At 48.1% G+C, this 25,913-nt stretch overlaps 1 protein-coding gene across 2 annotated transcripts in view; it reads left to right on the plus strand.

Annotated features, from left to right (window-relative positions):
• The window catches only part of ZCCHC10 (zinc finger CCHC-type containing 10), a 173,788-nt gene that overhangs the window by 115,001 nt on the left and 32,874 nt on the right, over positions 1–25,913 (plus strand). For both annotated transcript variants that reach the window (XM_078653081.1, XM_078653082.1), the window contains exon 3: positions 10,321–10,359. In XM_078653081.1, coding sequence (XP_078509207.1) covers positions 10,321–10,359 — 39 coding nt within the window. The remainder of the gene's footprint in view (positions 1–10,320; positions 10,360–25,913) is intronic.

A 25,913-nucleotide genomic window follows, 5' to 3' on the forward strand; every position in this document is an offset into this window, starting at 1 on the left:
CTGTCCTCTGAGTAACACAAAAATTGGAGGGGACCATCTGGTCAGCAGGAAAGGAAATTCCAAACTGTCTTCACCATTTGTGTTATTGAACCTGTACCAGTGCAATAATGAAATCAGGGGAACTACTCCAGGTGCTTCATCACACAGAAGAAGGATTTAGTTCTATGGTTCTTCATAGACCTACATTTAGTGAACAGGATCTTCGGATCTTCTCAAAGCAGTTGTCCATGATGGAACGCTGGCAGAGCTGAACCCTAGTTGCCACGCTATCACTCAGCTGTCATTGTTGGACCTCGAGGACGCCTACTTAAATGTCCCTTCTACCATAAAAGACACCAGGGGTTCTTCCGGGTCCAAGAGACCATAGGGCACTGCCAGTGCAAGGTCTTGCTTTTTGGAGTAGAGCCTGACCGTAACATCTTGACCTTGTGCCTGGAATCATAGTGGCCGATCTGTACAAGTAGGGAACCATATCTTCCCTTACTTGGACGACTGAATTGTAGGTAAAGGTACCATCGCTGTCAAATATTAAAGTGGGAGTACTGAAGTGCATGAAGCTTTGCTCCAGGATAGCACTGGTGAAAAGGGCGCTTTTTGAGAGGTTTCTCTCTTTGAGGAAGTCTACTGCAGTGACTGCCAGAATGTTCATGGCCATTTGGGTCTCAGAACATCCTGCATCATCCTATTAGCATTGTGCAGCATTAGAATGAGGACCCTTGAAGAAGTGCCCCAGTTGCAGTGGATGTAGGAAACGAGGAGTGTCAAGAACATAAATAATGCAGGCAACTTGCAGACTGAAGGCATCCTAGACTGGTGCATCAGTCGCCATCATCTGAACTTTACTTTGTTTTTTACACCATCTCCATCTAGTGATCAAAAATGGCAGGGATGCATTCTTGGAAGTATAGAGAGTGCAGCTTGGCTCATTCTTTGCGAGGGCTCTGTGGTCTAGACTTGGAAAAAAAGCTCCAAATCAAGGTGTTGGCAGTCAAGTATGCCCTGAGTGTATTTCAGGAACTTCTCAAAGGAAGGGCAATGCTAATTATGACAGACAAAATAACAAGCATGATGTACACACTAATGCAAAGCAATTCCTGCTTACAGACTCTATCCAGGGAAGTTCAAGACTTCTAGACTTAATCTACCAAACTCCATATTACTTGATGGCAAGACATCTGCAAGGCATAACGAAAAACACTGAAGACTGCTTCAGCAGATATGGGTCTGACTCTGGTAACTGAACCAAAGTGTGCCGGATTAACTGTTCAGTTTTGCAGCGTGAATCTTTCTGGATTCACTATGCTGTGCATATTCCGCAATCTGGTGGTTGGGTCCGGAATCGTAGTCTTTTTTTTCTCTTTTTTTTTTTTCCTCGTAGCCCAGGTGGGCGTCGACGTCCCACCATTTGGTGTACCTTCGGTGACGTCGGCGCGCTTCCGGCGGAAGCTACCAGCCTTGGGCACCATCTTCAGATTCTTTTTTCCGCTGTTGGGTCTGGATCGTCGCGTGAAGCTCAAGAAGTTTTGGAGGAGGAAAGGAGAAAATACAGCAAATCTTCAACGGTGAAGACCTGAGAAGATCGAGAGAAGAGGACCTTTAGAGAAGAGACGACGAAGAAAGAAGAGAACTTCGAAATCTTCGACGTCCTTGGAGGAATGCGCACACAGGGTGCCCCCTGAGCGCAGGGATGTACAAGACGCCCTTTAAATTCTGCAAGAACTGCCACCACAAGTTCGCACAGAAGGACCAGCACCCAGTCTGCAACCTCTGCCTGCCAATCGACCACGAGAGCAGGGACTGCAACGCCTGCTCCGTCTTCAAGCCGAAAACACTCCGAGTTCGAGAAAGACAGAGGACGGCTCACCACACGATGCAGGGCAAGGGCCAAGACCCGACGCTTTATGAACTTGGCCTCTCCACCGACGACGAGGACAACATCGCCGAAGGCCCAGATGACTTCACGGTCGCTGAGACCGATAAGAAAACGCCGGATAAGGTAGGAGAGTCTACGACCCCGAAAACTCCCACAGGGCCTCGAAAACCAGAGGCAGACTCTCGAAAGTCTGAGCACAGAGCCTCGAAAGGAGCACCGGCGCCGAACAAATCGACGACCGAAGCTGCATCCTCCGAAAAAGAGCCCAGCGGATCCTCCGAGAAGGACTCCCGGAGGCCGAAGACCAGCGAAAAGCTACGGTCATCGAAGCAAGCCCCCAAAAAAGGGCCTTCGCCTACGACTTCGAAAGAAAAAGAGCCGAAGAAAGCTTCGACGTCGACGACGCCGCTGAAAAGAGCGGCCGAAAAGAGCGGCCGAAACGCTCGACGACGAACAGGCCGCAGAAAAAGAGAAGAAGGCTCGAGGCCGAAATGGAGAACATCCTTCAGAGAAAGGACTTCGATGAAAAGATGAGAAGTTACAAGATCCCCTCGAAGCCGGCATCGACCGTCGCTGAGGTACAGGAGCTCGAGGAGTTCGACGTCGAAGAGCCGCCGAAAACTCCGGAACCTTCGGAGCACGAAGAGGAGGAAGACCTCTACTACACAGAAGGGGATTACGGGGTGCAGCAGTCAAGCTACGGCTCAGGTTCCTCGACGGCCCAAGACCAGGAATGGCAGGACATCGAGGCCGAAAATCCAGAGGAGGCGGTGGAAACATACCCCTCGAGGCCTTCACCACCGGATGACATTGGGGCATACAATGAGGTGGTAAGAAAGGCGGCAGCAGCTTATGTAGTTAAGCTGGAAGAGGAGAAGCCAAAAGCAGACTTCCTGCTCGGGACATTGCTCCCCATACAGACAAGAAGCCAGTTCCTGCCCATGCTCAAGAGTATCACAGACCAGGGGAAGGAAGCCTTCAAGGACCCGGCTACATGCAGATCAGTAACGCCGAGGACGGAGAAGAAATATAAATTCTCCTCCCAGGACCCAGCTTACATCAAGGGATCCCTCACAGCAGATTCTATAATCGCTGCAACGGCCAGGAAAAGGGCAAACGTCCCAACAACGTCTGGACCTCCACCTGACAAAGAAAGCAGGAAGATGGATCTAACTGGCAGGAAAATTGAGAGGAACGCCGCAACGCACTGGCGGATGGCGAACTCCAACGCCCTCCTGAATAGGCATCAATACCAGCACTGGGATGAGATGGGACAGTTGCTCAAGCACCTCCCGGAACAATACCGTGAGAGGGCATCACACCTTGGGGAAGAGCATCGCCAATTCGTGCCTGAAGACAGCCTTGGATGGGGCAGAAACATCCAGCAGACTGATGGCTATAGGCATCACAGAGAGAAGGCAAGCCTGGCTCAGGATCTCAGGCTTCAAGGCTGAGGTTCAGAACAACATCCCGAACACACCCTTCAACGGCGAAACACTATTCGGAGCCTCAGTTGATAAGAAGCTCACCCAACTGAAGAAGGACAACGAGACGGCAAGGTCCATGGGGGCCCTGCAGTTCAGGGGGATAAGAAGGGGCACTCCTACACGGAGGCCGAACGGCAGAGGTGGAAGTCAGAGAGGAGATTCTCACCAGAGTTTCCACCAGGGGCAACAGAGTGACAACCAAGGCCACCAGGGACAGCAGAGGCAAAGCTGGAACTACCAAAGCAGGGGCCAGTCCTTTCGGTCAAGAGGAAATGGACGAGGCCAGAGAAGGAGAGGCGGTGAACAACCCCCCTCTAAGTGACTTCACACAGGAGAAGGTGCTCTACCACCCAAACCCTCCGGGGGAGGAGCACGGAAAAACAAAGAGGAGAGGGCTACACGGACAAGACACAAAGGAACATGTAACGCCGGTAGGAGGAAGATTGAGATTTTTTCTCCAGGAGTGGAGAAAAATAACAACAGACAAGTGGATACTCAATATTATGCAGTTCGGATACTGCATAGAGTTGGAAAAGAGGCCACCAAACAGAAAACCAAAGAAAAGACAGCACTCCGGAAGAGAGCTGCAACTACTGCAAGAGGAAGCCCAAGAACTCCTCCTCAAAGCGGCCATCGAACGAGTTCCTTTCAAAGAACGGAACAAGGGAGTGTACTCAAACTACTTCCTGGTGCCAAAAGTGGACGAAAGTCTAAGACCCATCCTGGACCTACGGTTCCTAAACAAATACGTCAAAACTCAAAAATTCAAAATGACGTCACTACAAGAGGTCATCCCACAGATAAAGGCCGGGGACTTCTTGTCCACCATAGACCTCAAAGATGCGTACCTGCACATCCCCATGAACAGGCAGCACAAGCACATGCTAAGATTCACAGTAAACAAGGATCACTACCAATTCACGACCCTGGCTTTCGGCCTAAAGTCCGCACCAAGGGTGTTCACCAAATGCCTCGCGGCAGTGGCCGCACACCTAAGAAGAAAGGGGATACACGTGTACCCCTACCTCGAAGACTGGCTGGTAAAGGCAAGCTCTTACAGGACATGCAAAGAGCATGCAGAACAGGTGACAAGAACGCTAGCAAGCCTGGGTTTCTCCATACACTGGGGCAAATGCTCGGTGGAACCAGAGCAAGTGAAGATCTTCCTGGGAGCCCAGATCGACACCGTCCAATGCAGAGTCTTACCGAGCGAAAAGAGAATGCTCAGCCTACTGAGGGAGAAACGTCACTACCAGAAGGGGCGAGCTCTGACAGTGAGGACGGTGAGCAAGATCTTGGGGATGATGGCATCATGCATACACCTGGTCCCCAATGTACCCCTACAAATGAGACCACTCCAAGAGTGGCTGCAACAGCAATCATCACAAGCTACAGGAAGTTGGGAGGATCTAGTGGTTGTAACGCACAGGGTGCAGGAAGAGATAAGGTGGTGGACCAAGGAGAGAATAACAGAAGGGAAACCTCTAACACCACCGGACCCAACAGTGACCATCACCACAGATGCATCCCGGAAGGGGTGGGGCGCACACATGAACAGGCTCAGAGTGAGGGGTCTGTGGAGCCCTACAGATGCAGTCAGGCACATCAACTACCTGGAACTGAAAACTGTGTTGCTAGCCCTCAAGGCTTTTCAGAAACACCTGTACAACCAGAAGGTGCTAATACAAACAGACAACACCACAACGATGTTTTACATAAACAAACAGGGGGGAACTCAATCGTTCCCTCTGTCAAACTTGGCACAGGAGATCTGGAAATGGGCTATACCACTAAAAATAGACCTGCTAGCCATACACCTGCCAGGGAAGGACAATGTAGGAGCGGATTGGCTCAGCAGGCAGACTTCAGCGTCCCACGAGTGGGAACTCAACAGTCAGGAAACAGAGAGACTATTCAGGAAATGGGGCACGCCAACAATAGACCTATTTGCAACACACCGGAATGCAAAATGCCAATACTTTGCATCCAGGCAACCAGAGGCACTGTCCCAGGGGAATGCCCTATGGATAAGCTGGTCAAAAACATTTGCCTACGCTTTTCCCCCGATACCACTGATCCCCAGGGTTCTCAACAAATGCATGAAGAGCAACATGACGCTCATCCTTGTGGCACCACAATGGGCCAGACAGACCTGGTATTCTCAGATAATGGAGATGGCGCAGGGGCCACACCACAGGTTCTCAAAAAGAAGAGACCTACTCTCCATGGAAAACGGAGAAATTCTACACCCAGAGCCAGAGAGCCTCAACCTCTCAGCCTGGCTCCTGAGGACTTAGAATTCGCACACCTAAAACTACCAGAGAGCACCCTGCGGGTGCTGCGAGAGGCAAGAAGGCCCAGCACACGCAAGTGCTATGGGGAAAAATGGAAAGATTCACTCAATGGTGTTGCAAGAAACAGCTCCAAAGGAAACTGACCAAGGAATCCATGGTGCTAAGGTACCTCACGCACCTAATTAAGGCTAAGTTGAGCTCATCCTCGCTGAGAGTGCACCTGGCAGCGATTGTGGCATACACAAGAGGAGAAACAGGGAGAAGCTTCTTTACATCCCAAGTCGTAAAAAGATTCCTGGAAGGAGCTAAAAGAATAGCGCCGCCAAAGAGAATGCCGCCACCGGCCTGGAACCTAAATGTGGTACTGACGGAGCTCATGAAAGCACCTTTCGAACCCATCCACAAAGCATCACTGCAAATGTTAACAATGAAGACGGCCTTTCTGGTAGCAATCACCTCGCTTCGAAGGTTGAGCGAACTGCAGGCACTCACACTGCAGGAACCCTACATCCAGATACACAGTGACAGGGTCGTGATGAGAACAGACCCACACTTCATGCCAAAGGTGGTGTCAAGGTTCCACATGAATCAGAGTATTCAGATCCCTAGCTTCTTCCAAAACCCCACCACAAGCGCTGAGAGGTCGCTCCACACCCTAGACGCAAGAAGGGCTGTGATGCACTACATTGAAAGGACGAAGGGACACAGGAAAACAAAACAGTTCTTCGTATCCTTCGAAAACAGTTACATGGGCAAACCAGTGACTAAAAACACCATAGCTCGATGGATCGCACAGACAATACAATTCTGCCACAAACAAGCGGGCCAGGAGCTAACAGGAGGGGCACAGGCCCACTCGACCAGGAAGAAAGGAGCAACAATCGCCTTTCTGGCCAACGCACCAATTCAGGACATATGCCTGGCGGCAACATGGGCTTCAGTGCACACTTTCACTAAGCACTATTGCGTGGATGTACAGATGAACAAAGAAGCACAAGTAGGACAAAAAGTGCTTCAACATATTTTTAACAACCAACGCTCATCTTCCACCCAACCGCCACAAAAGTAACGAAAACCGCTACAAAATCTATGCACAGCATAGTGAATACAGAAAGATTCACGCTGCAAAACGAATAGTTTCTTACCTGTCGGTGTAGTTTTGCAGCTTGAAGATCTTTCTGGATTCACTAGCGAACCCGCCCGCCTCCGCCAGAAAGATGAGGCTGGAGAAGAGGGTGGAAACACATAGGAAAGAAAGCAAGTTTAAGCATTACAAGATACGTGAAAAGATACGTGGAAAGAATTACGTTGAAAAAACGATTACAAGATACGTGAAAAGAATTACGTTGAAAAAACGATTAACAAACATAGCCATGGATTCACTACAAAGACAAAAAGAAAAAGAGACAGAAAAAAGAATCCGAAGATGGCGCCCAAGGGTGGTAGCTTCCGCCGGAAGCGCGCCGACGTCACCGAAGGTACACCAAATGGTGGGACGTCGACGCCCACCTGGGCTACGACAAAAAAAAAAAGCGAGAAAAAATACTACGATTCCGGACCCAACCACCAGATTGCGGAATATGCACAGCATAGTGAATACAGAAAGATCTTCAAGCTGCAAAACTACACCGACAGGTAAGAAACTATTCGTTTTCAGGGCACTTTGGATACTTCCTGCGTAGAGAAACTGTCTCTGGGGTGCATCCCTAGTAGACTGGAAAGGAAGCTTTATCTAGCATTCCTGCTAGTTCCTCTGCAAGAGCGGGTGGTGTGAAGAGTATTGAAGTGCAGTTGCCAAATGATTCCGGTGGCCCTAAATTGGGTGTAGCAAGCCTGTTTACTCATGCTGCTCCACATGATTGGGTGCCCTCTATACTGGTGACCGCTAGTCTCCAGAACAGGAACAGGGCCGTATTTTGCATCATGACCTAGCTTTTCAACATTTTGACTTGCAGTCCTAGACCTTAGACACTTGTATTTGTGCAAGGAATGGCTGGATCTACCAACAGGGTCTGATCTGAAATGGAATTGGTTCTGCACCTGATAATTGCATAATGTCCTACAACTGAAGGTAAGTGAACCCCATGAGCAGTTGTTTAACCTTCAGGGGGCAGGACAAGTCAGGACTATATCTATAATACTGCATGAAGTGGCAGTATCTCCCTACAGAAATGGGCCCGGCCAAAATGATGTAGGAATTTCACACTAACTTATTGCAGATCATTCCACCAGACAGGATACTGATATTTTAGTTTTAAATATTCTGTTGGTAATACAGACCTGTTTCAGCCCATCGAGCTGATGAACAGCTCTTGTCTCGGTTTACTCACCTGAAAGACGGTCTTTTAGGGGGCTAGCACTTTCTCCAGGAGAGAAGGGGATTTTCATAAATATTGCTCAGAATACCTTACTTCGAATTTTACCCTTTCAAGGTCTTACTTTGAACATACAAGGTTTACACCATGGGTGATGTCGAGGTTCTAGACTAGACTTTCCTTGTCAATGTTCTACATGTGTCATAATTCTAGGGAAGAACAGGTGCTGCGTGCTCGGAACATGAAGAATTCACGTAGCTACTGCTTTCACATGGCTGAGACTTTCATGCCTGCATCTCAGCTGTTCATGACTTAGTCATGCCCAATCAAGGCCACATTAGCCTGTTTGCTACTGGGCTGCATGATTTTGCTACCAAAAGGCAAGCAAACAAATGCCCAGGTAAGTGGCTTTCCACTTGATTAGTGGGAGGGGGCAGCTCCTCCGTGAGGCTGGAGGAGCATCGCCCCCCCCACCTAAATTGCCCCAAAAGCCCCAGAGATTAACAATAAAAAGATAATAAACTTTATTTATTACCATTTTATTTTGCATCCCCCCCGAACCGAAGGGCAGGGTGGGGCTTGAATGGTGACAGCAGAAGTGAGGAGGGTAGACTGCCTTGGCACTTTTCAAACTGTACATGTCCCTTTGGCTGGCCAGCCATCTTGCAACGGCCACCAGACATGCACACTATAAAAGCTCTAACTCCGCTGTCTGAAGAAAGCTGGGTTAGAGCAATTACTGAGCGCCAGTGTCCTCGGGAGTGACGAGAGGTCTCTCTGCCCAGTCCTGGCGCTGCTCTCATGCTGGTGAGAGAAGTGCCAGGATTGGTTAAGGCAGTTGGCTGGGACTCGCATCAGACTGCAGCAGCAGGACGATGTACTTTACGGAGGAGGCCGTGTTTGAAGTTACGTGATTTTATTTTATCTTTACCCACCACCCGTTTTCCCGCCCCACAACTCCCCATAGATGCCAGCCGCGACTGGCCACTACAGTGATGTTCATGGCAAAATTTTCCCTATCATCGACATTTGGAATGCAGCTGCCTTGAAATGATTGCAGACTTAATGCTTGATTGCTGTCACAAAGGCTAATGCTGCCTTGGGATTAGTAGTACAGAATAACCTTTTTTTTTCATTGTGCAACTTTAAGCCGGTCTCCCAAGTGCCTTGGTATTCTCTCATAACAGTGTGTAAATCTATAGAAGATCCAGTACTGGAGAAGAATAAGTTAACTACATTTACAGCGACTTCTCCAGTATTGCTTTCTATTACAAATTTACACGTGTTCCTCCTGGCCTCCCCGAAGTTGTTTATTTGTATGTTGGTGCTATAAGGTTGTATAGAACATGCACACAATTTTAAGGAGGCATACTAGAGCTTGGGGTCACTGCAGGATAGTGCGTACTGGCTATCAGTGAGCTTAACAAACCATTGGAACGTGCAGCATTAATGTGCTTTTATTGAAGCAAATAACTTGTTCCATATTCTTTTATTTGAGAATTCCCATCATCACATGGGAAATATATAAATAGCTTGTACATGGAAAAGATACCAATGCTGGAGAAAACTGTACAGAGAAGTAACTTGTTTTAGGACTAGTAGCAACCAAATAGTGAAATAATTATGTTCGCTTCCCTTCTGGCTTAGAACCTCTTTCACTTTTGACCGAATATGTGCCTGCCAAGATAATGGTTTGGTAGCACTTTCTGATGCATAAAGCCAAACTTGCATTCTTTAAAGGTCTATTGATTTGGAATTCTCTCTGATTGACATCCGAGCCAAACTGCCATAAATGTATTAAAAACTAGAAGTAATTTCCTTATCTTATTTCTTGTCAGCCATTTCTCCCCTGATTATTTCGGAAAACAATCTTTGAAATTTGCAGCAAGTTGGAGCAAGTCCGAAAGCTTTATGAAATCACAGTCTAAATGAATAATGGATCCAAGTAGTTTATTATAGAAATGATCATCTCTATAACAAGCTCTTCATCATAATGATATCATAAAAAACATTTCTGAACGTTTAGCTTCTTGGTGAATTCTTGTTTGGAGGATTACTGATCAGTCAGCCTGTCACTTTTGGGGGCAGTCGCCATCCCACCAGCGCTTAGATTTTATTTGTATCAAAACATCTCATGTTATGAATGTATTTGCAGTCTTTGGTTTACATTTCAGCCTGAACACTACAGTTTGATGTGAGCATCTGTTCTTATTACACGCATCTAGTTTTTATCTGGCATCTCAATTGTTTAGATTTTCTGGTACTGTGCATATCTTATCCATGTGTACTAAGCAATTTAAAACAGAATTGTCATACTAAGTATTATTTGTGTTTTGTTTTTCCCTAACCAGCATTGGAGAGAACACAACGGAAAAAAAACTGAAAAAAAGGTATGTAAAAAGGGAAGTAGAGCATGTATGTGCATTTAGTTTTCAACATTAGGACTTTTAGACTAGAGAGTAGAAAAATAGACTAGTACCTGGTTGCCATAGTAGTGTCTTCTGTGTTAAACCACAGATGTTAAATCTACTTCTCCTCTTTCCACTGGGACTCATTGGAATTGTGGACGGCCACTATTAGGCTTTATGTATCGTCCATTTAAATCCAGTTATCTTGATATCTTCTGTTGTCCATCAGTGGTATACTTTATTACTTACTTCCTATCTGTGCTGTTTTATCGTGAATTAATGTTAGCGTAGTGTGTAAAAGGTGTGCTGTACTTGCCCTGTTGATTTCTTACCAATCTGATTTATTCCAATTTAAATGCATTTTAGGCTATTCATATAATATTCTATCAATTAGGACAAAAGGACAGATTCTGTTGTGAGTAGAAGTGAAAACAATTCCATGTGAGCAGGAGTGAGTGTTTTTCAGTTGTCCATTGGTTTCTTGGAGAGTTGAGTCTTGTGTTTGTAGTACGTATTTAATTGAGTGCAGCACACAGGGTTCAGAGGGCGTTCCAAACATGGAGACATTTTTGTAAGGGGGGGAGGGGGTGGGGGGGGGGTTGAACCTTGGTTTTGTCAAGACATTTGTCAGAGGGTGGCTTTGCTTTGTGGAACCTTTTTGCCTGGTGTGCAGCACATCAGATTTGAACTTTAAGTCTGACTGGGCTAAGGGACAGTATGAGTTATCCAGCTTTAAGGACTTAATCCCTCCATTGTAAAAAGTACAAAAGGCGGAAATTAGAAGAGTTTGTTTACCAACGGTAGATTGAACAAGGACTGGGTACTTTCCAGAACGCAGGAAGAAATTATGAGCCCTAGGTAACAGTTGGTGAGTGGCGAAATTCATATATCTTGGTATACGTCTTCGCCATCTTCATTCCAGTGGCTTCAGTCTTCTTTCTGTAGCAATTCTTTATTTTGTCCCATGAAGAGACCCATTGAAGAAATTCACTGTGAAGGGCATATATAAAAGCATAGTTTGGGGTGCATTTGGGATCCTCCCAATTTGGATAAAATTACGTACTCGTCAACCAGGAGACAAGCCAAACCCTTATGTTTCCTGCTAGTCACATGCTAGGATGGATGTTGTAATCAGTTTTGAATGCTTCAGAGCTGTATCTCTGGCAGTGCCTTCTAAAGTTTTTTTATTTTGTCCCCCAGCTAAGACATATTTTAGGGCCTTACGTTTAGAACAGCCTTAAATTGATTACCCATTTTCAGCTAATTCAAGCCCTCATTGTGCTAAACTGTACTCAATTATATGTTTAGCTTTCAGAAACTGGAACATGTAAAAACAGCTGAAAGCCCAAACCGTTGAACATCCAGACCAAATAGCGGCACAACAAAGTTTTTCTTAAGTAACATCAATAAAGCTATTTCTTTTAGTCCGTGAATCTAAATCTTGTTTAGTCGTTCAGCGCTGTTGCAGGAATTCTGCACATACACAGAACTATGCGCAGGAAACCAGACCTCGGTGTGTAGTGGTGTACCAGAAAACCCACCTCTGCCCAGAACCCCAATCCGACTAGCTATAGTGTCTCATTCATTCTTTTTTAATTTAATTTAAAGGAGCTTGTAGAGCGCCTGGTGACGCCTCCCGGCGTGTCCCCGCGCTGTGGAGAGAGTGTGAGAAGGAATAGAGGAAACCCATCACCAAGTGAAGAGGCAGGTTTTTAGTTTCTTCCTAAACAGGATTTCATTATTCTCCATCCTGATATCCGCAGGAAGAAGGTTCCATTTCCTGGCCGCCAAAGTCCGGAAGGATTTGCCTCCCATTCTGGCCTTTTTGGGGCGTGTGGTTCTGAGCAGACCCATACCTTTAGACCTAAGCGACCTGCTCGGTTCATAGACAGTAGCCAAATCCGACATGTAGGCCGGTGCTCTGTGATGAATTATTTTATGGCACCACAGCATAGCTTTAAAATCAATCCTCTTCCTGATGGGCAGCCAATGGAGGGCTACAAGAGAGGGGCGAGATGGAGCTCGCCGAGGGAGCCTTAAGACCAGGCGAGCTGCCGAATTTTGTAGCACCTGAAGCTTTTTAATATTTTTCTCAGATGTGCCCATGAGCAGCACATTTCCGTAATCAATACGGGACGTTATCAGTGCTTGCGTCATGGTACGCCTGGAATTAATAGGTAACAAGTCAAGGGTACGGTTCAGAGTTTTCATTACCCCAAAGCATTTGCCGACCGTTTTTCTTATGTGGCTGTCAAAGGACAGTTTATTGTCCACCCACACACCCAAGTTCTTCGCCTCTCGGGATGGGGAGGGCAGAGGACCAAGGCAGCTAGGCCACCACTCCTTCGTCCATTTAGCCTCATTTCCTCCCATGATGAGGACCTCCGTCTTAGTCCCGTTCAGTTTCAGACAGTGGTCGTTCATCCAAGTGGCAAGTTTAGTCATGCAGACATTGAAATTATCAGCTTCCTTGGAAGGGGCTTGGGTCAGAGAAATAAGGAGCTGCGTGTCGTCGGCGTAGGAGACAAGCTCCACGCCGAACGATTGCACTACCTCTGCCAGAGGGGCCATATATAGATTAAACAGGGTAGGGCTCAGGGCAGAGCCCTGGGGCACCCCCTGCTCCAGCCTCACCCTATCGGAGAGAAAGCTCCCCCTTTGGACTTGAAAGCTTCTGTCAAGCAAAAAAGCCTTCAGCCATCCCAGTGCCTTTTTGGTGATTCCAGCTTTATTTAGACACTGTAGCAGGATGGAATGTGCTACAGTGTCAAAAGCGGCACTGAGATCAAGCATGATGAGGGCCATTGTCTTTCCCTCATCTGCTCCCTCACGTAGGGTTTCGGTGGCCCTTAGGAGGGCTGTCTCCGTTGAGAACCCTGATCTAAAACCCGACTGGGATTTATGGAAGACATTATGGGTCTCCAGATGTTCCATCAGTTGGGTGTTAGCGATTTTTTCTGCCAACTTGGCGACATACGGTAAAAGGGATATGGGTCGTAGATTATCCATTACGTCCACACTGATGTTGGGCTTTTTCTTAATAGGAAGCACTATAGCCTGTTTCCATTCCTCTGGGAGACAAGCGGTTGAAAAGGATGTTAGTAACAAGTGTCTCAAGTGAGGTTCCAGAACTGAGAAAGCTTCAGCCAATATTTTAGGAGGAGCCGGATCTCTGGGCGATCCCGACTTGATCTTGTTACACATCTTAGACAGCATCTCATAGGGAGGGACTTCAAAAGATTTGAGACAGACCGGTGTGTTTACACTTTGCTCATTTTCAGCGAAATCTGCGGCCGGGGCTCCCTGTTTAGAGAAACTGGTATAGATCTTACTTATTTTACCAGCAAAGTACTGAGCTATGTTATTACATGATTCCACTGAGTCATTTTGGATAGAGGAGGACATCTCCACTATGGATATCTCCTTATATATTTGGAATAATTCCCTAGAGGAGTTGCCAGCTTCCGTAATCCGAGTGTGATAGTGCTCAGCTTTTGCCAGGCGGACGGCTTTGTAATATTCTTTCTGTGCAGTTTTATACTGTGTTTTTATGTCTGCACAGAATTTGTAACGCCAGGCTCTCTCAAGTTTCTTGCAGGCCGTTTTCATGGTCTGTAGATCTTGTCCGAACCAAGGAGCACTTTTCTGAGACCTTCTAGCATTGGACATAGTGCGGCTAGGGGCTGTAATGTCCAGAGCCTTTGTAACAATATTGTTCAAGCTTTCATTGGCAGCCTCACAGTCAGCTCCTTTCGGAAGACCTTCATCCTTGACAATTTGAGTGAAGGAGTCTAAGGAAAAACTTTTCCATTTCCTGCGTTTATACCGCAGAGACTGCTGCCGAAAGAGCTCAGTTTTTTCCAGTTGGATTGAGATGGGAATGATATAATGATCCGACCAGGGTATGGGTATGGGATCAGTAGTATACACTCCCAGCCAGTTACCAAAGACGGGGTCTAATAGATGCCCTAGTTGGTGTGAGGGTTCTTTATTTTTGAGGTCAGCTTGAACCGATTGCAGTTCCATACATATGTCAGCTGCATCTTTGTCTAAAGGATCATCAAAGTGAACATTAAGGTCACCCAGAACTAACAGTTTTGATTTCCTTAAAGCAAGATGGGTGACCACCTCCATGAGGGTGGAAGTGAAATCATATAATCTGCCCGGTGGGCGATATATCAGAATACCTGATATCGAGTAGTTAGGACCAGTGTTGATACTGAAGATGCCAGCTTCACTATGATCAACCTGTGTGTGTGCAAGAGAGCAGACGAGAGGTGCTTTAGTAATAATGGCGATGCCACCACCTCTACCGTCCTTTCTATCTAACCTGGCTATAGAATATCCGTTAGGTAACGCCTGAATGATATCCGGATCCGAATATTCATCCAGCCAGGTTTCCGTTAAGAAAAGGATGTCAAGTTTCAGGTCGTCAATCAAGTGGTAGATTTCCAGCGCATGCTTACGCAGCGATCTACAGTTCAGTAGAGCTGCTTTAATGATAGGGCCGGAGCTAGTATCTAGGACTTGGGGGCGGGGATCGAAGCTACACCTCCTGCATTTTGTGAGTGACTGGGCCCTCATGGTGTGCTTGCAGGTAGCATACGTGTCAGGTTGTAGTGCTAATAAAGCATGTCTATCATACCTTATAGAGGTTAGTGTCAAACTGCCAGGGTCCGTAGCCCCGCGCCCCGTCCGGCCGCGGACGGGCGCAGACGGGCTGGACTTTGGCTCGACTTCGGCGCGCTTCCGGCGCGCCCGCTGCGCGGACGCTGTCCGAAGCACATTTATCCTAAAGGGGGGAGGGGTCGCTAGAGCACTGAGCTCAGCTCCCAGAGCCCGGATGTACAGGCTCCGTACTACATCGAAGCTACCAATGATTGGACATCCTAGAACATGTCACTCCGTCCCTCTCAGGAATCGCGGGAAGAACACTTTCGTTCAAACACTCATACTTGGCCACAACGTGAGTAAACAGAGACACAATATAGTTTAAAATGTTTATTTTAACTAACGTGCTCTATAATGCAGTACTTGAGCCAATACTAGCAAAATGCATAAGAACAATATAATCAGCATGGTTACAATTCCATAAAGCTCAAAAGGGGAAATCATATTATAATGATAGTGGAAACAGGACTCCAGCGCCTTACCACCCTCCCCATTCTAGAAGCTAGTTTATTATAAGTATAGAAGAACTCTAGGCTTTGTCAGAGGGACCCCATACATCCAAGTTTAGATGCAAGGAATTGTATCTCAGGACAAGCACAGCTCTTCTTCGTTGGAATGAATCTCTCCAAGTGCCTTTTCATGCATGCAATGCCATATTAAAAGCACTCGACTTTCAGTAGTGCAGTTGTGTTCGATGTTGTGTCTATGGGCGTGGGACTTACCAGAGTGAATCAACAGTATACATTGTTTTTCGATCTTGAACACACAGTGCAGACGAGGGGCACAGTGTACAGCTAAATGTGTGAAAAGCAGACATTTCTCATGTGAGAATGCACCAGCAGTCTATCTAAGAGAATAAAGACATGTAGTAACGTGCCCAAAAGCGGCAAGATGGCTGCCAAGCATATACTAACTAAATCTAACTTAGCAATGTCTGCATATTCTATGACCCCACTACAGCGCCAATATTTTATATGGTATTTACTGTCTAATCAGCCAGTTCATTCCATTGTAGGAAAAAAGAGGAAGGGTGACTTGGTGGTTGTTTAGTAGACTATAGCATAATATTAATATAAGGCATACTCTCGTTGAGCTCTGAGATTGTAGCTTTAAATAGCAGATAGTCTTAACTCCTTAACCGTGGCCATTATTTCGCTTCAGTGCGGCGGTTCCGCGGAGTGGGCGGGGCCGCTTCGGCCGTTCGCAGCACCAGCGAGGTAGTGCTCGCAACGGCCGACGGAAGGGGTTAATAAGCAATAAATTCCATTTTCATAACTCGCATTTTTGCAGCAACAGGAAAAATCAAACCATTGCTCCAAGAATTTTAACCTTTGAATCAAGGGAAATTGATCATTTTCTCCTTAATTATCTCCTCTGGCTTGTCCCTCCTCTACCCATTCTATGAGTACACTTCTCTGTCTAGAAAGTGATTGTCTATTCTGAATAATAGAAACGTGATGTAGTAGGAGACAGAAAGCACAGAAAGGTTAAGAGAATAGTATAGTGCAAAATGTGAAGTAGCGTGAGAAAGAAGGTTGTTCTATTTATGATGTAGGGGGAGATGTAAACTTAAGTGAGAATGGTTATGTAATAAAAACGAAAGCTTGGGAAAGCAAAAAAGAGGAAGAGGTAGGCATTGAAAGTGGTATAGAGATAGGTAAGGATTAAGAGAGAGGTAGAGCGAGTGATGAAAGGAAAAGTGGAGCAAGGGTTGTGTTGAAAATTAGTACGTTTCGGTGAACATTATCTGCGCCATCTTGCCTCTCCCTCTGATGCCACACTTTTGTCGTGCGCGCCCGCCATTTTGTTAGATGCCCCGATCAGAACGAACCCTTTTGCATGCCGCTGGCCCCTGACATAGCCTTTCGCCTTCACTAAGCCTGCACGCTGACCACCCCCTGCTTGCACCTGCCTTGAGTCATAAACCCCTCTTCGGCGCTGCTCTGCCCCAGGCCCTCATCCTGTTCCCAGCGCGACACCTCCCTGCTTCCCTTTCATGATCTCCGGCCCTTAGATGCAAACCCCCTTTTTCCCCGTGTGCCCGTTTTGTCTTCCCCGTTCCCAGGCCGACACCCAGCTCTGCCGATACCATTCCTTGCCCCTCCCCGTACAATAGAAAGTTTCCCCCATCAAAGGATCCCCGGGTTGATCAAAGCCCCCACTCCATGAGATCCGATCGAACCCCCCACATTCCGTGAATCGGCGGAATATCCAGCTGCGTGATACTCATCACCTGTTGTGACTAGGGTGGGGACTTCAACTGTAAATGTGTGTGGGAACGGGCCCAAAGGGGATTTCCGGGAATGTCTTTTTCATACATCAAAGCTTTAACATAAATGTGTAATGTACAATAAAGTCATAAACTTGTGTATAAGAGGCCAGGCCTCAGGGATGCAGTTAGAGCACCTCAGAACGATACCTTCTGTCCGTTTCGTTGTGTTCTCCTCCGGAGAGAATAAAAACCTTGTTTCCTGCTTTCCAGTCTCCAGCGCCTGCCTCTTCATTGATTAAATAACTAGAGGGTCACAGAGGCAATACCGCCGGGCAAATATCGATTGTCCCCGACCCGCCTCAGGTTTTTACAATTGGCGTCCCAAGCGTGGGGCCCATCAGCGACTCGTGGATCCAGTGGGAGAGGTCCCGACGACAGAGTGAACGACTGCAACGATCGGGAGAGCTCTTGCCCAATAGACCCTCGTCTGGCAGCCGATCATCCGAACTTCACTAGTTCCGAACAGACCTCTCTCGAGTGATCTACGGTCCTGACTGGGGACCATCAGGAGTGCCGTGAGAAATACGAGAAAAAGAGGACGATCGGGCGCTGGATTCGGAAGACAAGAAACTGTCCATATGGTCCGGGTAAGGTCGTAATAATTGCTTGATTGCTTGATTGTTTAAAAATACTAGTATTGCTCTTTTTATTTTTTTATTTGGAGATTCACTGTCTACAAACGGAGAAACAACAGGCTCTCTCTTTGCAAGCAGTGGAGGATAGGTAGGGCAGCAGCCGTACTTATTTTTTCTCCCCCACTCAATAATCACTTGAAACTGAACTGTTGTTCGCAAACTATTGTTTCCTGGAGATTCCCTGTCTGCAAACAGGGAAGAGACCACCCTTTTTGCAGATAGTGAAAAGGGTAGGTAACGCAGATCTTTGCGGACCTACTCATTCTCCCCATTGTTATTTATTGGTCGTTTGGTTATTATCATTTTTTTTTTTGATCCATGAGGTATTCACTGCCTGCAAACAACGTCGAATAGAAATATTCTGTACGGTCTTTGCACCTAGTGATAAGATAGGCAGTGCTGACTTTTTAGTCCCTCGTTACGAGCCGTCATGTCTGTCTTCTCCCCACTGATGAATAGCCTGTTTAACCCGGACCGTGTATTAGAGGTGGACCATATAGCTCCACTAGAAGGCACCCCTAATAAGGACATGTTCATAAACTATGGATTAGTCACCATAGCCTATAATAAATTGTGGCACAGGTATACCGAAGAAAGTCAAGACAAACAGTGGCCACTGACAGGATCCTTTGACCTTGATAAAATAGAAACGTTAGAAATAGCCCTTCGAAATAATAAGACAACGCCAATTATGCTCGACAGTCTGGGTATGTGGCGCAGAGAGGCTACGAAACGACAGAGAAAAGACGAGGACAAACCAAGTAGAGAAATATACCGACAGGACAACCCCAGGACACCGCTACCCACAACTTATCCCCCGACACTGTGCAAAAGACGACTAGACTTAGGGCCAGACCAATGCGCTTTTTGTAGGTATGTCGGACACTGGAAAGCCCAATGCCCGACTCTACTGAGCGTGAGTAAAGGCAAAGGGCCGACAGGAACGACAGACCGGCAGTACGAGAAAAAGCGCGAGACAAAGAAGAACCCGACTTACATAGACAGACCAGACAGAACCACCACGTTTGATTATGCCCGATGGCACAGATTTCGCCAGGAAAATCTCAGCGGCATGCTCAAGTTCTCCTAGGTCGGGCAACGTCAAGACAGGAACCCAGCCTCGTTTCAAATTCACAGACGGAAAGAGATAATTATGACCAATAACTGTTTTATATTCGTCTTGGGTCTTTGTATGTCGTACTTGTACTGTCCCCCGTCTGAGTTTATGTGTATGTAATGTACAAATCTACGTCATCCCTCTACACGTGTTTCCGTGTTACTCAACCTCTGTTAGCAGAAACTTGGCATAAAAGCAACCTTGAAAGAAAGAAATGGTAAAACAAAATCCGTAGACCATTAATGAACTTGAACTTTTAATTTAGCACAACAAACAAGGAATAATAACGGTAAAACTGTAGAAAAATGAAAGTCAAACAGAACATTCGCCCCCCCCCCCCCCTTCTGGAACCTTCCAAAGTTGGGCAGGGTTACGGCTACGCCCAACCAACGGCAACCCATATAAGGCGGACCCGGCCGCCAACTCTTGGTCAGGAAATCTTAACGTATGGGGGAGCCGGAGGAGAGGCAGGAGCCAGCAGCCCGGGCTGTTGTAGGTAGTCCCGCCACATGTCCAGAGGAGAACGAGGCACCTTTTTTCCTTTTCTCTTCCGTAACAGCCGCAGCAGCTCTGGACGGCGGGATGTCCTGCACGTACCTCCACAACAATTTGTCCAAGTTGGGCTGGGAGGGAGAGGCGACGCGGACGAGCCTCTCCCACCTCCACCGATGGGAGGTTTCCCAGCCCCCGGCCCGACGCTGAACACCCCCAGTCAGGCGATGGTGCCAATACTTCCACAGCACCGAACACACCATGGTGGCACCCCAGTACTTGCGCAGCACCGAACGTGCAATGGTGGCCATACTCCCACAGCACCGAGCACAGGTCTTGGGGAACACCGGATGTGGAGAAACCTTCATGCGGGGCGATGAAAAGGAGCGGCCTGGAGTGCACCGGGAGAAGGAGACGATGCGAACCAGTCTCCCTCGCCCCCCAGGTGGGGGCATCACAGCTGCACCCCAGCCGAACGTCCCGCTTTCACAAAACAGAGACCTCTTCCTTTCACTCCGAAGGATCTCTCCCACTCTTGCAAACTCGACGAGAGTGGCCCCTGTAGGGCCTCAAAATGGCGTCTGGGTCCGCTGGAAGGCGGGCCCCGGCCACTAGAGTAACTTTGACCAGCAACATAACTCGAACATTTGCCCCCTGGAGCACGAGCCCCCATCTCCGACAGCATCTCCACAGCCTTGAAGATCCTACAAAGGTCCCCGGCGGAACCTTCGGCCTTTGCAGGCTTCCGGTAAGGGACGGCTGCCTTGATCGCCAACGAAACAAACATGACATTGCCACTCCTTCTGTTAGCATGAATTCTAGAACTGCCGAAAAGGACTCTGGTCCAAACTGCCAGTAATGGGAAACATTTCCCCCTGATGCTGCTTCCGGACTGAGCCGGCCCCGCCCAAAATGGCGCTGGTATCAATCGGAACTTACGAACACCTCGTGGTGTTCCTTCGCACTAATATAAACTTGATGTTCTAAGATTTTATATGATCCTTTGTACACTTGGCTAGAAAAGACAAGGAGAACTCACTCGACGAACAGTATGAAAGGATCCCCGTTACAAATGTTGATTACAAATGTACAATGTATTATATTTTTATAACTGATGTAAACCTCATTTACGACGCTCACGTACGGTATGCATATAGGAAATCTGATTACCACTATTATGATTATGCTTCTAAATTATGAAAATAAATGCCCCCGAACCCCCAGCCAATTAATAGACGTTTTAGTCTCTTACAAATGAATGAGTAAAACTTTCCGATGTTTTTATTGCTGCAAACGACACCCCCCACTGTACGCACTTTAGCCATTGCCACGACCGGCCAAATACGACCGCACCCTCATAGTCCAAATGCTGAAATAATTTTGCAAAATAAAGTTTTTGAAACTATGAACGGGTATTGCATGCTTTATTTTAAAAATGTGGGATCGGTGGGAAAGTTCTTTTCTGTGCACCCTACTCTGCTCTCTCTTTAAGGTTAAAAGAAGATGGTTGCCCAGCCCTGGAGGACGGATCGGATCGACAACACGACACCCCGCCTTCAAAAGTACGCGACTGACTCATGAACTCTCGCGTAGAGGAAGACCTTGACTTCCAAGGGTGGGTAAAACGAACGGTGTAAATGAAGGAATGTAAAGGGAGGGGTGAAATGAAATAATGTAAATGTTATAAAGTACAACGTTCCAAAGTATCAGGGAACGGAGCTGACCCAAGAACCAAAGAACCTTAGAACGCCACAGCGTTGAAAGAGGTTTAAGGATCCCGATAGTGAGATACATCCTTTAACTAGATACCTCGCACTAAGCACCTCTGGTTTCCTTTTTACGTTTCCCCGCATGCGACCTATATGAACACACTACCCCCCTCGACTCCAGAAACCATATCCCCGGGGACCCTGCCCCGAGGAGGAAAGACGAGTAAGAGGTAAGTAAAGGACTTATGAATCCATGTATTTGAATGTGCGCGAACGCTGTCTCCCCCACCCCCTTTTTTCCTCCCTCTGCAGGTTACATCAGAAATTACAGCCGAGGTGTGGCGAAGATCCGAAGCCTTGCCATGTCTAATACACGAAGCGGACTAGCGCCGCAAGGTGGTGTCTAAGCACGCCTGCAAACTACTCACGTATTGAACAAATCCGAAAAATTAGCACAACCTGATAAAAAGTGATCACCCTTAAACCAGACCGGACGAATGAACCCATGTCACGTATGATGCGAAACTATGAGGGAATGTGTGTGTGTGACTGAGGCGTCGGCCTAACTGGTCGAAGGACCGAGAATGCGAGAAAGTGCGACAAAATGGTACCTCCTTTCTTCTTTCCTTTTTCTCAAGGCACGTCCCCTCTACCCTGTCTAATGCTCAAACTGCATGATTACAAGATTCTAACGCAGACCCGTGAATGCCCTTTACTGTGTAATGCACTAAATAGCCTTTCTTGAATACACTGCCACCCTCTCTGTTGCACGTGTACTATTTAGCCTGCCGTTGCGCCGCGCTCTCTCTCTCTCTCTCTCTCTCTCTCTCTCTCTCTCTCTCTCTCTCTCTCTCTCTCTCTCTCTCTCTCTCTCTCCTCTCTCTCCTCTCTCTCTCCCTCCCTCTCTCTCTCTCTCTCCCTCTCTCCCCTCTCCCTCCCTCTCCCTCCCTCCCCTCCCCCTCTCCCTCTCCCTCTCCCTCTCCCTCCCCCTCTCCCTCTCCTCTCCCTCTCCCTCTCCCTCTCCCTCTCTCCCTCTCCCTCTCCCTCTCCCTCTCCCTCTCCTCTCCCTCTCCCCTCTCCCTCTCCCTCTCCCTCTCCCTCTCCCTCTCCCTCCCTCCCTCTCCCTCTCCCTCTCCCTCTCCCTCTCCCTCTCCCTCTCCCTCTCCCTCTCCCTCTCCCTCTCCCTCTCCCTCTCCCTCTCCCTCTCCCTCTCCCTCTCCCTCTCCCTCTCCTCTCCCTCTCCCTCTCCCTCTCCCTCTCCCTCTCCCTCTCCCTCTCCCTCTCCCTCTCCCTCTCCCTCTCCTCTCCCTCTCCCTCTCCCTCTCCCTCCCTCTCCCTCTCCCTCTCCCTCTCCTCTCCCTCTCCCTCTCCCTCTCCTCTCCCTCTCCCTCTCCCTCTCCCTCTCCTCTCCCTCTCCCTCTCCCTCTCCCTCTCCCTCTCCCTCTCCCTCCCTCTCCCTCTCCCTCTCCCTCTCCCTCTCCCTCTCCCTCTCCCTCTCCCTCTCCCTCTCCCTCTCCCTCTCCCTCTCCCTCTCCCTCTCCCTCTCCCTCTCCCTCTCCTCTCCCTCTCCCCTCTCCCTCTCCCTCCCCTCTCCCTCTCCCTCTCCCTCTCCCTCTCCCTCTCCCTCTCCCCTCCCTCTCCTCTCCCTCTCCCTCTCCCTCTCCCCTCCCCTCCCCCTCCCCCCTCTCCCCTCTCCCTCTCCCCCCTCCCCCTCCCCCTCCCTCCCTCTCCCTCTCCCTCTCCCTCTCCCTCTCCCTCTCCCTCTCCCTCTCTCCCTCTCCCTCTCCCTCTCCCTCTCCCTCTCCCTCTCCCTCTCCCTCTCCCTCTCCCTCTCCCTCTCCCTCTCCCTCTCCCTCTCCCTCTCCCTCTCTCTCCCCTCTCCCTCTCCCTCCCTCTCCCTCTCCCCTCCCTCTCCCTCCCTCTCCCTCTCCCCTCTCCCTCTCCCTCTCCCTCTCCCTCTCCCTCTCCCTCTCCCTCTCCCTCTCCCTCTCCCTCTCCCTCTCCCTCTCCCTCTATTTTTGCACTCCCACTCTTCCGAGTGATTAGCCCCGAAATTGGCAGATTGCCACCCCTAGCACACCTCCTAATTAGCTTCAAATACCGTCAGTATTTGCACAAAAACTTGTCTTTAATACAATCACCCTGAGACCGCGTCATTACCTCTCCTTTTCCGCTAGAAGTCAATAAACCGAGGTTGGGCCGTAAGGGAAAGGACAGGTAAGACGACAGAGGTTCCCTAATCTGGCCCGAAATAAGGGAACTACATGTCGACGGCTCCTATGGTATAAAACAAGGACCTCAGAATACGCGACCCTCCCCTCCCCGAATTGTCGCAATACCCAAACCAGAAAAATGATCACCCCTGTTACCTCCCCTGTATCAGCCGCCCAAAAACTGGAATTATGAAACTACCCCTCATTTCCGGTTGTGAGAAATGGGTCGATTTATGCCCTTACCACAAGTTTCCTATGTCCCTGGTTGTTCCCCATAAAACCCCTGTCCTTCCTAATTAAGTAATCGGGCTGTAAAAGGTTACGTAGGACCCAGAGTGATGTTTTACAAGGTTAACAGACTAGTCCAAGGTAAAGAAATCATCGAAATGAACCCCGTAGTAGTTAAAAGGCAGGATGCATCGATAGAAAGGAAATGTTTAGCCATGTTCGTCTCTCAGCAAAATACCTGTGTAGTACCATGTTAACGTCTCACGAAGGTGGGTCACCATCAGATGAACTGTCGTGACTGTGATAAATAATTTTAAAGGAAAGTCATAGTAAATCCAACAGGCCCGTCACCGGTCATTCATATGCCAGTTGTGAACACTAAATAACGGGCATTTTTCATTCTTTGCCTGGAGCTGGGAGAGAAATAGACTTTTTGATTATCTTCATCTGCAAATTCTCTAAAGACTGTCTTTTCAAACTTGTTTAAGGGTACTGCTGTTGGAGGAGAGAAGGACCGGATGTGGGAGCACGAGGCCTGACTGCAGACTGAGGAACACCTGCGACATTAGCCAAGGCGAGACCACGACAGAAAAGAGCTGCAGGACGAGGCACTGTTTTCGACAACATGAGAAGAAAGGGTCGACCTGATGCCCCTGCTCGATGCCCAGTGTCTGTCGACAAGTCCCCGCTCTCTGAATTCGGTCACACGCTCGCCTATTTGAAGTCTCTCGTTCCCCTAGTCTGTTCCTAATTTGGCCTTGCTCCATCCCCCTTTTCCTCTGACCTACCCTATGGACTGTTTTGAACGCTCTTCTTCCATCTGAACTTTCTGACAATCACCTCAAAGGACACAGGGCGAAAGGGACCTTTCCGACCAGGAACGCGAGGAAAGGGTCGTGCCCTGCAACGCAGAACTTAGAACCGAGCTGGACTTGTAGCTCCACCGCCGGTGCTCAACAGCGCCAACGAAAGGCAACAAAGAATGATGAGAACTCGTTAAACTTCGAACATTTGACATCCCCAATCGCCGTTTCTGCTAGACCTCATTTCTCTCCCAGCCGCCATTGTATTGATCATGCTCCAACCCGAACCTGATATATATGTAATAACCTGCCAGTATGAAATATGCTTGCTGCTCTCGCTACAGAATCGTTTTTGTATTGCATTTCTATGACTTTCCTGCTAGACAAATTGATCAAAGTTTATCAAATAGGCCCACCTCCTAAAAACTAGAAATGTTAAAATGTATTGTTTACGACTCTTCATCTAGGGTTCCTACCGTTTTCTTTCTCATGCCCACCACAATAGAACCGAATAGAAAATGAACCAGCAAGATGTCTTGAATATGTTAAAGGGAGGACTGTTGAAAATTAGTACGTTTCGGTGAACATTATCTGCGCCATCTTGCCTCTCCCTCTGATGCCACACTTTTGTCGTGCGCGCCCGCCATTTTGTTAGATGCCCCGATCAGAACGAACCCTTTTGCATGCCGCTGGCCCCTGACATAGCCTTTCGCCTTCACTAAGCCTGCACGCTGACCACCCCCTGCTTGCACCTGCCTTGAGTCATAAACCCCTCTTCGGCGCTGCTCTGCCCCAGGCCCTCATCCTGTTCCCAGCGCGACACCTCCCTGCTTCCCTTTCATGATCTCCGGCCCTTAGATGCAAACCCCCTTTTTCCCCGTGTGCCCGTTTTGTCTTCCCCGTTCCCAGGCCGACACCCAGCTCTGCCGATACCATTCCTTGCCCCTCCCCGTACAATAGAAAGTTTCCCCCATCAAAGGATCCCCGGGTTGATCAAAGCCCCCACTCCATGAGATCCGATCGAACCCCCCACATTCCGTGAATCGGCGGAATATCCAGCTGCGTGATACTCATCACCTGTTGTGACTAGGGTGGGGACTTCAACTGTAAATGTGTGTGGGAACGGGCCCAAAGGGGATTTCCGGGAATGTCTTTTTCATACATCAAAGCTTTAACATAAATGTGTAATGTACAATAAAGTCATAAACTTGTGTATAAGAGGCCAGGCCTCAGGGATGCAGTTAGAGCACCTCAGAACGATACCTTCTGTCCGTTTCGTTGTGTTCTCCTCCGGAGAGAATAAAAACCTTGTTTCCTGCTTTCCAGTCTCCAGCGCCTGCCTCTTCATTGATTAAATAACTAGAGGGTCACAGAGGCAATACCGCCGGGCAAATAT

This window comes from Lissotriton helveticus, chromosome 7 (genome assembly GCF_964261635.1).
Source record: "Lissotriton helveticus chromosome 7, aLisHel1.1, whole genome shotgun sequence".
In the NCBI taxonomy this organism is placed as follows: Eukaryota; Metazoa; Chordata; class Amphibia; order Caudata; family Salamandridae; genus Lissotriton; species Lissotriton helveticus.